This window comes from Bos javanicus, chromosome 10, assembly GCF_032452875.1.
Source record: "Bos javanicus breed banteng chromosome 10, ARS-OSU_banteng_1.0, whole genome shotgun sequence".
Taxonomy (NCBI): domain Eukaryota; kingdom Metazoa; phylum Chordata; class Mammalia; order Artiodactyla; family Bovidae; genus Bos; species Bos javanicus.
In genome coordinates, this window is record NC_083877.1 from 9,844,388 (window position 1) to 9,858,643 (window position 14,256).

Below are 14,256 nucleotides of genomic sequence, written 5' to 3' on the forward strand. Positions count from 1 at the left end.
TTGCTTTCTGCCATTAGGGTGGTGTCATCTGCATATCTGAGGTTGTTGATATTCCTCCTGGGAATCTTGATTCCAGCTTGTGATTCATCCAGCCTGGCATTTTGCATGATGTATTCTGAATAGAAGTTAAATAAGCAGGGGGACAATATAGTCTTGACGTACTCCTTTCCCAATTTTGAACTAGTCTGTTGTTCTATATCTGGTTCTGGCTGTTGCTTCTTGACCTGCATACAGGTTTTTCAGGAGGCAGGTAAGGTGGTCTGTTATTCCCCTCTTCAAGAATATTCCACAGATTGTTGTGATCCCCTCAGAGGAATGTCGCCCTGGACAATTGCTTGAATATGATTCCATGAGAGACCCTGAGCCAGAACCACCTAGGTAAACCACTCCTAAACTTCTGACTCTCATATAATGTTTAACATAACAAATCTTCATTGTTTTAAGCTGTTAAATTTGGGGGTAATTTATTATACAGCAATAGAAAACTAATACATTCCCTTATTATCACTTTATATTTACTCCTACCCTCTCTTGGCCTTCCTCTGATTTTGTAGGATAAAATAGGATATTGTGTGTCTTTGGAAGCAATGATGGACACATTTTTTTTTTCAGCTCTGATATTTTTTGTTATATTTATTTAATAGTTTTTTTCAGTTAAAATTCACATGATACAAAACAGGCCAACACAATTTTGGAACTGTGGTTAAAAACTATACAGCTTAAAATTTATCATTCGAACCGTTTAAAGTACAATTCAGAGGCATTAAGTGCATTCATGATGTTGTACAACCATCACCACTATCTGGTTCCAGAACCTTTTCATCTCCCAAATGGAAATCCCATACTCATGGCTGACACATTTCCAAAGATAAATTTAATTTTTTGTCCCCTACATCTGGAGTAATCAGGTAGTAAAAAGAAAATGGAATAAACAAAACCATAGGTAAACCAAATCAGAAAGAAACACCGTTAATACTTCAAGTGACAACCTATGAATCTGTTTACATTCCTGTACAGAATAAGAAAACCCAATGACGTTCTACTATGGATAACGTAAGATCTCAAGTAAAAGTTTTACCAAAAAATTGGTCTTTAAGATTCCTTTTGAGTCCATCGCGTGCAGAACATCCGCACGGTACCCAGCAATCAAGGACCTAGGATTGGGAGCAGCTGCTGGGAGCACAGCAGGGGGAGAGAACAGCTATTATGTAGTGATGGCCTCCAATCTTAGAGTATCAACAGTGCTTCCACCCCGGGGTTAGAAGGCTCCAGAAGGAACACTGGGCTCAGTTATTCATAATATCTGCCACAGGCTTGGGAGTGAGTTAGAAGCATTTTGGCCAGCTGCCTGCCAGCCCAGGCGTGGGGTGCAGGCTGGTAACAGGGGTCATTAGTTCTAGCACTGTTTCTTTCCATTCATCGTATTTTAACACAAACCAGTTGTCACCAGAGGATATTGCTGCTGAACTGAAGGACGGCTGTGCCATGACCTATATTGTATTATTCGGTGGTTTTAGCTTCCAGTGTCCTCTGCAGACGAGAACTAAGGATTATTGGCAGAAGAGTCCCTGCAGAGGGCATATTTCTTGCCCTTCTCCCTCTGGAAGACATCACAACTTCACTATGGTGTCCTAGACCGCCCAGATATGTGCGCTGTGCTCCTGCCCCAGGAGGGCAGCCTGAGAACAGAAAAGTGACGGTTGGAAGATATTTATATTCAGCCCAGGACTCAGCTCATTAAACTAGCATCTTCCCTGATATGAGACTTGCTCATTTATTCATTTGTTCATTCACTCACTTATTTTTTAGAAAGGTGTACTCAGTGCCTTCCACACAGCAGGCATTGATCCAGGCATTGGAGATAAGCATTGAATGAAACAGTGGAGTTAATGCAAAAAAAAGGGTATGTAGATTTTGGCCATATTTTCCTGAGTTTGACACTCTTTGAAGCTCATCTGGACTGGTTCATGTTAGTAGGACATTGGTGGGGCTGAGAAAGAGCTGGAAGATCAAACTGTGTATCCTCTTCCCCCAACCTCAATACAAGCAGTAAAACAGAAAATAGAGAACCATGGGTACGCCTTCTTCTGTGTTATCGAGGTCCAGTACCCACATGCTGGCCATTTCCTTTTTCAAACTGCCTACTACTTGCATCACCTCAGGACAGTATTATCCTTTCCCAAGGTTTCTCCTCACTTCTAGGGAAGAGCAGTGCAACTAAATATGTTTTGACACTTAGCCACAATCATGAGAATAAACTCCATGCAACTAGAAAAAAACATCTCCAAGCAGATGACAGAGACCCGAGTGCTGCCATGAACGTGCCCACAGAGCTAGACTCGCCGTCTCTCTGGGTAGCGCTCTAGCTTCAGGGCCAGGGGCAGAAGGGAGGCAGGCCTCAGCAGTGTATCACAGACCAGTGGTGCTCAGAGTGGAGAAGCAAAGCAGCCTTCCCAGGCGCAGGAAGCCTGAATCAGAAGAAAGGGCAGAAAAAGAACCACAGAGGGTGTGGGGGTAGCTGGCAGTCCAGACAAGATGAGCAACGGTTGGGAAAAACTGGGGGATAAAAACACATTTCTTAATCGTAAAGCCCCAAACTAAGGAATAGGCGTATTGCCAAACTCATGTTAATAATGAAACGAGCCTTATGCTCCATGACAGGATGAGTGATGAGGTGAGTGATGAGATGCGTGAGCAAGGGGGGAACCAAGGCAGGTTACTCACGGGGCACGCGTGAGCAGGATCTCTCAGGCAGGGAGAACCCGTGGCCAACAGAACCATTAGCGACTGACTAACCCTTTCATTTGTTACAAGAAACGTGAGTCACTCCAATAAAACCCGGCTATTGCAGAGGGAAATCTAACATCTGACTTGTGAGGCAAAAAGAACCAGCTGCTCCAGCCTCCAAGACTCGGTAACTTCCTCTTTTAAGTCAAATTCCCAGCAATCCCGCAGATAATCAGGCAAGGGAGGGTGAACCCAGTCACCCTCTCCTCTGGACACATACCCCAGCCAACAGCATCAGTGTTCAGATTTTATCAGCACCTCAACTGCACTAAGGGTTGAAATTAGACAACTCAGGGTGGTTTAGGAGCAAGAGCAGGGCCCAGAGAACCCAGGCTGGGAGAACAGACAGACAAGAATCACACGAGTAAAGGCCTGGAGTCCAGCTTGCAAACAGAGAGGCTTTCAGGCTGCCCTCCAGGCTGCCGGAAATCCTACATCCAAGGGCCCCAGGCCCCAGTGGCCTTGGGATCACAGCGGGGGTCTTGTGCCGGAAAGTTCACAGGCACGGAGTGTTTCTCGTAGAACTGCAGACGGGAAAGGAGCTTCTTGACGATGTGGGGATATTCTCTTGACAGGTCATGCCTTTCCTCGGGGTCCTGGTCAATGTCAAAGAGCCAGAGGGTCTTGGCTGGTGGGTCCGATGAGGGTATCACAGAAACATTATACTGAGATGGTGGGGGAAACCAGTGACCACAGCCTGGCAAAGAAATACAACAGTTTATTTAAGGAGAAGCATTGTAGGTAGGATCTATCTTCAAGGACGGAGTCTAGGGGATAAGGTTGAGCTGGGTTGTGGGTATGGACATATTAAAAAAAAACGTGGCCCTTGATGCTACGTCTAGATCTTTCTCAGACTCTGACTTCTGGGGCTTTAACTAAACATGTCTCACTGCTTCACAGTGGGGCTGGGGCTTCCAGGAAAGAGCACGCATGTGTGTGCATGTGTGTGTGTGCATGCACAAGTGTGTATGTGTGCACAAGTGTATATGTGTGTGCATGTGTGTGTATATCTCTGTGTGTGTGCACGCGTGTGTGTATGTGTGTGTGCATGTGTGTGTATATCTGTGTGTGTGTGCACGCGCGTGTGTGTATATGTGTGTGTGTAGCGGGGTTATTTTTAGTTGTCACAGTGAACTTGGGGGCGGTGCTTGGGGTGTGTACAACTGTCATTTAGTAGTCACGGGCCAGGGATGCTAAAATGTCTTACAAATACGGGACAGTCACAATGAAGGACTGTCTTGCTGCAAACATCAAAAAGGGCCTCATTATAAACACTGCTTAATTGCATCACAGTCTTAACCGTCAAACCACACACCATAAAAATATTTAAAAGATGTCACCTCTAAAGAATGTGCTCAGGGGAAGCAACCCCTTTTCCCTACTATACCCTTGGTTGAAGATGTCCCTTTCAGAGACTGTCTTTGGCAGCTAGACGTATTGTGCTTGACGGCCATGTGTATCTGAAATCCTTCTTTTCCACGAAGCCCTAGAGCTGTGTTTCTTCCTCTCACCCTCCCCCCGCCTCTACATGCATGTGTGCTTAGTCGCTTCAGTTGTGTCTGATTCTTTGTGATCCCATGTAGCCCGCTAGGCTCCTCTGTCCATGGGCTTCTCCAGGCAAGAATACTGGAGTGGGTTGCCATGCCCTCCTCCAGGAGATCTTCCCAACCCAGGGACTGAATCCATGTCTCTTACATCTTCTGCATTGGCAGGCGGGTTCTTTGCCACCAGTGCCACCTAGGAAGCCTCCGCCTGCCCCACCACCACCTCAACAGTTAGTTCCTAATTTTTAAAAATGTAGGACGAGATTACACCCCTCCCTCTCTTTCAGCAGTCCAGAGATGGTGTTCTGCGAAAGGCAGCTATTCTTTGGAAAATCTCCCAGCTGTTCTGGTGGGAGATGCTAAGCCTTCTACCTGGGTAGCCTGTGAGCAGTTTCCAGTTCTGGTGTCTAATAGCAGCATGGATAGATATGTTGAAGGCTGAATATTCCAGAAGGGAAGACTCATCCTTGGCCAGAGCCATGCTGTTCCCAGGACCTGGGGAGAGGGTTTGGAAGAATTAGATCACTGTTATTGGAACGTGTCATTATAAATCAACGTTTTATATCCCTCCTGCAGAACAGTAGCTTTTATTCAACACTGGAGCGTAAATGTGTATCCTGCCACAGGAATGAATCTTCTATTAAATATAAACAGAGAGCTCAAGTTACATGGAACATCAGTCATAAAACACCACAAATATAAAGGAAATCCCAAAGAGATTAGAACATTAATTCAACCTTAAAACCACTGTGTTCTGCCAATGTACAGATGGCCATTTGCAGACCTGTGTACTGTGACAGCATGCAGGGTTTCTTTTTTATGGTACCTTTTGTTTTTGCTATTGCATGATTGAGTTAAATAAATCTGTGTACACTTGTATACCTATGTAGATATATGATACATTATAAAATGTACATCTTAATGGAGTCTGTCTCAAGTTATTCAAGCATGCCATAATAAATCGTACATTTATTTTTTTAACCCCACTTATGAAATCTAAAAGTAAGTGAGCAATGCTCAGTTAACTATTCAGATAAGATCATTCTGGTGTATATACATATTATTGGTTGATGTCATGTGGTCATGTGTGCTCAATCATGTCAGACTCCTTGTGACCCCATGGACTGTAGCCCATCAGGCTCCTCTGTCCATGGGATTCTCCAGGCAAGAATACTGGAGGGGGTTGGTATTACCTTCTCTAGGGGATCTTCCCGACCCAGGGATCGAACCAGTGTCTCCTGCATTGGCAGGCGGATTCTTTATCACTGCGCCACCTATACTGCACCCCATTGATATCATGGGTTATATTAATTTATACTCTTGAGGTTTTACATTAATTGATCATCAGGTTGTCGGGGGGGGGGGGACACTTGATGGTACCTGCTCCCTCTTTCCCTCTTGAGTTTGGAACCAATTGATGGGTAAGAGGCCAGACGGATGGGGCTAAACATATGGCCTTTGTTAGTGATAAAGCTGGTTGAAAAGAACATAGCTTTAGATCTGTGGCAGGGAGGCCGTGCTAATAACTGACCCTTGTGTATTGACATATATCCCAGGGACAGGCTGGCTCCAAAATTAGACAGACAAAAGGGTCCAGATTGAGCATGCCCAGTTCCTTCTTTTAGATAACTTCCTCCTGCTCCTGTTTGTGGGGAGGAGAGAGACCTGAGTTCCACTCCAGTTGAAGACCCTGGTGAATCCCCAAAGGTAAGGTATGGAGGTGCCCCCTCTCTTACCTGTGCATGTTTAAACATCTCACCTTAGCACTTAACTGTGTAATTAAGTCCACATTCATCTGTTACTTTTCAAATGTGGGGTGTAACTCCAAAGTTTGCCAGACTCCCCATCAGATGCCTAAGAGCTGCAGTGGGTGGTATGTCTGTGAAGGCGCGCTCACCACCATCTGCCCAGCCTCACCTTTGTGTGATAAAGGACTGTGAGAGTGCCCTCCACCCTGCCTGCGCGGGACTTCTGTGCTGTGCGCAGTTTAGTGAGGGAAGCTCTGTTACTGGTGGAAAAGGCAGAGTCCCATCCTCTTGTCAGAACTGTGGCAATGACCCCGGAGAGGCGTACTGCAGACGGAGCCAATAAACATCGGTGGTTTCAGACCTTCAGTCTTAACAGTCAGCACCAACAAATCATCAGCACCAAAGAGGAACTCTTTTAGACCTCTTGTTTCTGTTTGCTCGTGGCTATGCTGGCTCCGATACAAATGGATGCTTCTAGCGATCGAGGTGTGTGAGGATGTCCACTTGACTGTACATTCCATGGACAGAGAAGCCTGGCGGGCTATGGTCCAGGGGTGGCGATGAGTTGGACACGACTAAACAAACACACACACACACACACACACACACACACACACACACACACACCATAGGAAGTACATTCTTAACATACAGACCGTGGTAGAACTGTGAGCACTCATAATCTACTGTTCACAAGTTTGTATATAAAAACCACATTTTGATAGCAAAGAATGTTAAATAAAAGGAATACGCTTTGTGAATATAAACAAAGGAAGGAAATGTAGCTATCTCAGCTATACTTATATACATTTACTTTTAAAACAAACAGGAACATAAAATACCTAAACAATAAATAAGTCTAAGACTAAATGATGAAAGATGCTGTTATCTCCTTAAGTTTTATTCGCTGGGAGAAATTAAACAAAAAGCAAAGTACAAAGAATAATATAATGAACACCCTGTGTGCTGTCACTCAGAATGAATAAATATTAACATTTTGTTATATCTGCTTCTTTTAATTAGAGAAGTAGTACAATGAAGATGAAGTGTCAGATGCCTTTTCTCCATCTTCAATCCCAGTCTCTTCACCCATTACCCCAGTGGCTGCTGCCATCACGATTTCAGTGCATCTTTTAGCCATTTAAAGATACAGTAACAGATACATATGTCAAGGAATAACGCATGGTAGTTCTATACTTTAGAAATGTACATGTATGTGTTATGCTATATCTATTTTGCAACTTGACGTTTTTTATCCACTACTGTGTTTTTTAGAGCTCAGAGATGATGTATATATGTATATGTATGTTTATTCCTTTTAATTATTTCCTATTTTGTTACATAAAACAGCACATTTTATTTATGCATTCCCCTTTAATAGGAATTTGGGTTATTTTACTTATTTATTTATTTTTGCTATTAGCGTTGACCTTTCACAATATGGGTTTGAAATGCATGGGTCCACTTATACACAGATTTTTTTCAAGAGTAAATACTACAATACTACAGGATCTGAGGTTGCTTGAAAACATATCCACCATGTTATGTCCCTCTGGTAGTGTATGAGAGTTTCAACTTGTCCATATAGTTGTCAACACTTACCACTGCCTGTCTTTTGTTATAGCCCATTGGGTATGAAGTTTTATCTCACTATGGTTTGGAGTTGCATCTCCCCCACTCCAGTACTCTTGCCTGGCAAATCCAATGGACGAAGGAGCCTGGTGGGCTGCAGTCCATGGGGTCGCTAGGAGTCAGACATGACTGAGCGACTTCACTTTCACTTTTCACTTTCATGCATTGGAGAAGGAAGTGGCAACCCACTCCAGTGTTCTTGCCTGGAGAATCCCAGGGACGGGGGAGTCTGGTGGGCTGCCGTCTCTGGGGTCGCACAGAGTTGGACACGACTGAAGCGACTTAGCAGCAGCAGCAGCAGATGACTAATAAAGTTGAGCATCTTTTCATGTGTTTGTTGGCCCCTTGTATATCCTCTTTTTTGGGGAAAAGTATATTCAGATCCTTTCATTATTTACTTGTAAGAGTTCTTTATATATTCCAGATACAAGTCCCTTATCAGGTCCAAATATTTTCTCCCATTCTATGGATTGTCTTTTTCACTTTCTTGATGGTGTTTTTTGAGGTACAAAAGGTTTAAATTTTAATGAATCCCAATTTATCTAATTTCTACTGTACTGCTTATGCTTTGGTGTCATATCTAGGAAATCACTGCTTCATCCAAGGTCATGAAGATTTACATCTATATTCTCTTTTAAGAGTTTATAGTTTAGTACTTCTGTTTAGATCTTTGATTCACTTTGAATTACATTTATATGTGGTGAGAGGTAGGGGTTCAGTTTCATTCTTTCGCATGTGGATATCCGTTGCGTCAGCACTATTTGTTGAAGAGACTATTACTTCCCTAATTAATGCTTTTGACATTCTTGTTGAAAATCAGTTGACTGTATATGTAAGAGTTTATTTCCAGACTCTCAATTCTATTCTACTTATCTATTTGTCTACATTCTTAAGTCAGTATCTTGATTATTGTAATTATTTGTAGTAAGTTTTGAAATCAGGAGGTATGAGTAGTTCAATGTTTTTGTTTTTTTCTCCAAGATTGATTTGATTACTCTGAGTTCTTTGAAGATTTTTTTTTTTTATGAATTTGAGGATCAGTTTAATCAATAATCTGGCAAAGAGTCAGCTGGAATTTTGTTAGGAAGTGTATTAAACTCATAAATCAATTTGGGGATTATTGCCATCTTAATATATTATCTTCTAATCCATGAACATGGGATATCTTTTCATTTATTTAGGTCTTCTTTAAGTGCTTTACAGTTTTCAGAATATAGCTTTTGTACTTCTTTTCTTAAATTCACTCTGTTTCATTCTTTTCAATGCTATTGCAAATGAACTATTTTCTTAATTTCATGTTTGATTTGTTCATTGCTACTGTACAGAAATGCAGCTGATGGGTATACATTGCTCTTCTACTGCACAACCTTGTGCAGTTCAGTTCAGTTCAGTTCAGTGGCTCAGTCGTGTCCGACTCTTTGCGACCCCATGAATCACAGCACGCCAGGCCTCCCTGTCCATCACCAACTCCCGGAGTTCACCCAAACTCATCCATCGAGTCGGTGATGCCATCCAGCCATCTCATCCTCTGTCATCTCCTTCTCCTCCTGCCCCCAATCCCTTCCAGCATCAGAGTCTTTTCCAATGAGTCAACTCTTTGCATGAGGTGGCCAAAGTATTGGAGTTTCAGCTTCAGCATCAGTCCTTCCAATGAACTCCCAGGACTGATCTCCTTTAGGATGGATTGGTTGGATCTCCTCGCAGTCCAAGGGACTCTCAAGGGTCTTCTCCAACACCACAGTTCAAAAGCATCAATTCTTCAGCACTCAGCTTTCTTCAAATCCAACTCTCACATCCATACATGACCACTGGAAAAACCATAGCCTTGACTAGATGGACCTTTGTTGGCAAAGTAATGTCTCTGCTTTTGAATATGCTCTCTAGGTTGGTCATAACTTTCCTTCCAAGGAGTAAGCGTCTTTTGATTTCATGGCTGCAATCACCATCTGCACTGATTTTGGAGCCCCCCAAAATAAAGTCTGACACTGTTTCCACTGTTTCCCCATCTATTTCTCATGAAGTGATGGGACCAGATGTTATGACCTTAGTGTTCTGAATGTTGAGCTTTAAGCCAACTTTTTCACTCTCCTCTTTCACTTTCATCAAGAGGCTCTTTAGTTCCTCTTCACTTTCTGCCATAAGGGTGGTGTCATCTGCATATCTGAGGTTATTGATATTTCTCCCGGCAATCTTGATTCCAGCTTGTGCTTCATCCAGCCCAGCGTTTCTCATGATGTACTCTGCATATAAGTTAAATAAACAGGGTGACAATATGCAGCCTTGACATACTCCTTTTCCTATTTGGAACCAGTCTGTTGTTTCATGTCCAATTCTAACTGTTGCTTCCTGACCTGCATACACATTTCTCAAGAGGGAGGTCAGGTGGTCTGGTATTCCCACCTCTTTCAGAATTTTCCACAGTTTATTGTGATCCACACAGTCAAAGGCTTTGGCATTGTCAATAAAGCAGAAATAGATGTTTTTCTGGAACTCTCTTGCTTTTTTGATGATCCAGCAACTTGTAGAACCTGTTTATTAGTTCTAGTAGTCTTGTAGTTGACTCCTTGGGATTTTTTAAATACAATCTCATGTCATTTATAGATATGGATAGTGTTACTTCTCCCGTGTCAATCTGAATACCTTATTTCTTTTTCTTACCCAATTGCCTTGTTAGAATCTCTATTTAATGCTGAAACAAATGGTGAAAGCCAACATCCTTGTCTTATTCCTGATCTTAGTGTAAAATATTCAATCTTTCACCATTCAGTAGGATGCTAGCTATAGGGTTTTTTTTTGTAGATGCTCTATCAAATTGAGTAAGGTCTCCTTTTATTGACAGTTTGAGTGTTCTATCCAGAAAAAGTATGACATTTGCCAAAAGTTCTTTTCTGCATCTGAGATTACTAAATATTTTTTGTCTTCTAGTCTATCAATATACTATATTAATCGATTTTAGCTATTAAACTATCATTACATTCCTGGGATGAACCCACTTGGTCATGTTGTATAACCCTCTTTATATGTTGCTGAATTCTACTTGCTAGTATTTGTTGAGGATTTTTGTATCTATATATGTGGAAGTATTGAATTATTAAATTGGTATCTTCATTATTAAATTGACAGTGTATTAAATACGTGGTTGAAACAGAAGCCAAGAATCAGAGATTTCTTAGAATGCTAATGACTTTCACAATTTTTCTGACATAGTTGGACTAGATCCAGATTTGAAAAGTGAAAGTGAGTCTCACAGTCCTATCTGACTCTTTGCGACTCCATGGACTGTAGGCCTGCTGGCTCCTCTGTCCATGGAATTCTCCAGGTAAGAGCACTGGGATGCCATTTCCTTCTCCAGGGGATCTTCCTGACCCAGGGATCGAACCCAGGTCTCCTGCTTTGCAGGTCAATTCTTTACCAGCTGAGACATTAGGGAAGCCCAGATTCAGAAAATATTTATTTATTAACAACTAAGTGACAAGAAAGCATTGTGTTCTTAAATTCTATGACATGGAGTGATGAGCAAAGACACATCTCAGAGAAGTTTTGAAGGTAAAATAAAAAGATTTTTGGTGACTATAGAGTATAAAAGATAAAATTCCAAGGTTTTAAATTTGGTGATAAAGAAAATATTGACATTGGCAGAATAGAGATTTTAGAGCAGGAAACAGTGGTGATAACATGATTTAGAGTTAGGCATGTTGACTTTGAAAAATTAATGTGAACCCAAGGGAGAGATATCGACTACACACGGAGCAAAGACACTGGACCCTGTAAGAGAGACTGAAGGCATATATTGACTCAAGCGCTATCCGGAATGCAGTGATCACTGAACCCTGGAAACGGATGAGCTGCCTAGAGAGCGAAGCAAGAGGACAGCAGAAGCCCACAGACAGAAACTAGTGCTGAAGGAAAACTGTCAGCAATGAGGCCGAGAAGAAGACAAGAACATGCGGAAGGAGACCAGTGCAACAGGGCAGCACAGGAGCTGAGAGGGCAGAAGGCTCAGGCCACGAGGCAAAAGTGCCGACCATTCTACCCATCCGCTTGATGGGTAAGAAAAGGGCATTGCATTTGTTAACCTCTGGGTAGGAACGAGGGAGTTCAGAGAGAAGTGTAAACAAACACACCTTTCTCTTTCCCTTCCGAGCTGGAAGCCACCTCTGAGATGATAAATCATTCCAGTCAGAGAGGAATACTCAATTATAAGATGGATTAGTCTTGTGTATTGATTTTGGGTGTAAAGAAGGAGATCAGCAGAAAAATTTAGAGCACATGAAGAAAATCACTATCTTGCTTAATATATAGTAAACGGACAGAGCTCCATCTCTGAGCAACCTCTGGAGTTCAAGTTTCCAGAATGAGGTGGACCAACAGGTTCAGCAGAGAAGTATGTTTTCCAGAGCCAGAGGGGTTCCAGACGCACTATGGGAGTTGCTTTCAGATGGGATGGTGGGTTAACGGGTGAGGATCTAGGGTTCTAACTCCATTTCTATCAGCACAGTTTAATCCTTAAAGAAGAATCCATAATATATATTTGCTAAATAGATTGTGTTTCTCTATATTTTTGTTTGGAAAAAAGAGCCTGTGGCTAAGATAATTTGAAAGACACTAATCATCACAGATGGCAGAGTCACCGAACTGGGGGCTGCCTGGATCACTGGGGATGCTGCCTGGGGTTCACAGAAGGAGATCTTGCTCTCTTGGCTGTACAACCCATCCTCCTGACTCTTGAGAAACAACCATCTAGTCTTCGATTGTATTTTTATAAAATATATTTTTTCTGACTACGTAATTTATATAACTTAGAAAACACAAAAATCTATGAACAGGAAAATTAAAATTACCTGTACATTTATTAGCTGCTGTTAACATCTTGGTGTATAACCTTTGAGACTTCTAACTATACAAGACTTAAATAAAATATTATATTAAGTTATGTTAGTAGCTGACTTGAAAATAAGAAATGGAAATTTCGTAGCAAAAGTTTCTGGGACTTCCCTGGCAGTCTAGTGGTTAAGACTTAGCCTTCCAATGCAGGTTCAATCCCTTATGGGGGAGCTAAGATTCCATATGCCTTGCAGCCAAACACAAAAACAGAAAACAGAAGCAATGTTGTATTAAATTCAATCAACACTTTAAGAATGGTCTACATTAAAAAAAAAATCTTAAAACAAAAGTTTCCATTCCTACAGAAAACTAGCCAGGTTGCCAGGTGCCCCAACATCGGTGCATAGCCAAGAGGGGTTGTCTGGGTCTCTCTCTCTGTAACTTCTGAGTAGAATGGATTAATTGCGGCTGCAGATCGGGGCCCAGCAAGAGGCAACCTTCTAACACTGCAGGAGAGCACTGCTGGGAATGGTCATAGGACAAAAGGAAGGGGCCTGGCGATGGAAGTGAGTCCCTGATATCTCTCTCCCAGAAGATCATCGTGCACAGCAGTCCTGAGCACACACTCTGGGAACCAGATTGCTCGCGTTCAGATATCTGCTCCATCACTCACTGGCTATGTGACCTTAGGCATCTCCTCATTTGTAAAACCAGGAAAATATAATTTATTTCACAGAGCAGTTGTGTGGCCTAGATGTGATGACGCATCGAAAATGTTTATCGGCAGTGTGTCTAGCACATAGTGGGTGCACAATAAATGCCATTGTGAAATCTTGGGCAACTTTCTTAACCCCCCTTGGCTCAGTTTATCATCAGTGAAATTAGGAGAACAACAGCAATCTGCTTAGCACAGTGTGTGGTCTATTGTCAACACTATCAATATTGGAAGATAATAACAGCTAATACTTAGAAGCACTTACTACTGTAAATCATAAACTATGGTGGTAGGTATTCTATGTATATCAAATCATTTAATTCTTGCAGTAACTCTATGAAATAAGTAATAATGTCTGGCAATAAAGGTCACTGAATGCTAGCTATTATCAGTTTAATATAAGTTTTTTCTTTAATGTTCTGTTCTACTCAAGATTTACAAAGAGGAAAGTAAATTCATTACTATACCCGAAAAAAAAAAAAAAAGAAAACGAATCATTTCTCTGGTCTGCATTTGGAGAAGACTTATTTGTTCTCCAATTCATGTTCCAGAATCTGAACAGGACTGGCAAGAAAAGCATTTATGGTGGAAGCATTGATTTGTCACTTTGAGGCTTTCTTTTCTGCCCTGTTTCGTGGTCTGCCATTCATTTCCACTGAACTCTATTTGTTTTTGCCTTGTTTGTTTTATAATTCACAAAGATCAGTTTAAAATTTCATTCTACCTCTAATGACCCATTTTATTCCTCATGCTAATATGCCATCTTTGTACTTTGATGACAATGAATATTTAGTTAGCAAATTTAATCACTTGTGCTAATGGGGAAAACCCCAAGCTTTCCCAGATATTTGATTATCAAACTGTTTTCTAAAATGCAATCTCTTCAGGTATACTTTTAGTGAATAGGTTGGATTTAAGTTTAATTAGCAACAACTTGGTTGTGGTTCAGTCACTAAGTCATATCTGACTCCTTGTGATCCATGGATTGCAGCACACAGGCTTTCCT

General features: G+C 41.7%; 1 protein-coding gene across 1 annotated transcript in view; it reads right to left on the reverse strand.

Annotated features, from left to right (window-relative positions):
- Positions 1-615: 615 nt before the first annotated feature.
- ARSB (arylsulfatase B) overlaps positions 616-14,256 on the reverse strand; it is a 175,275-nt gene continuing 161,634 nt past the window's right edge. The window contains exons 7-8 of the mRNA XM_061430034.1: positions 4,704-4,826; positions 616-3,484 (exon numbers count right to left, since the gene is read on the reverse strand). Of these exons, the coding sequence (XP_061286018.1) occupies positions 3,219-3,484; positions 4,704-4,826 (389 nt within the window). The 3' untranslated portion in view covers positions 616-3,218. The remainder of the gene's footprint in view (positions 3,485-4,703; positions 4,827-14,256) is intronic.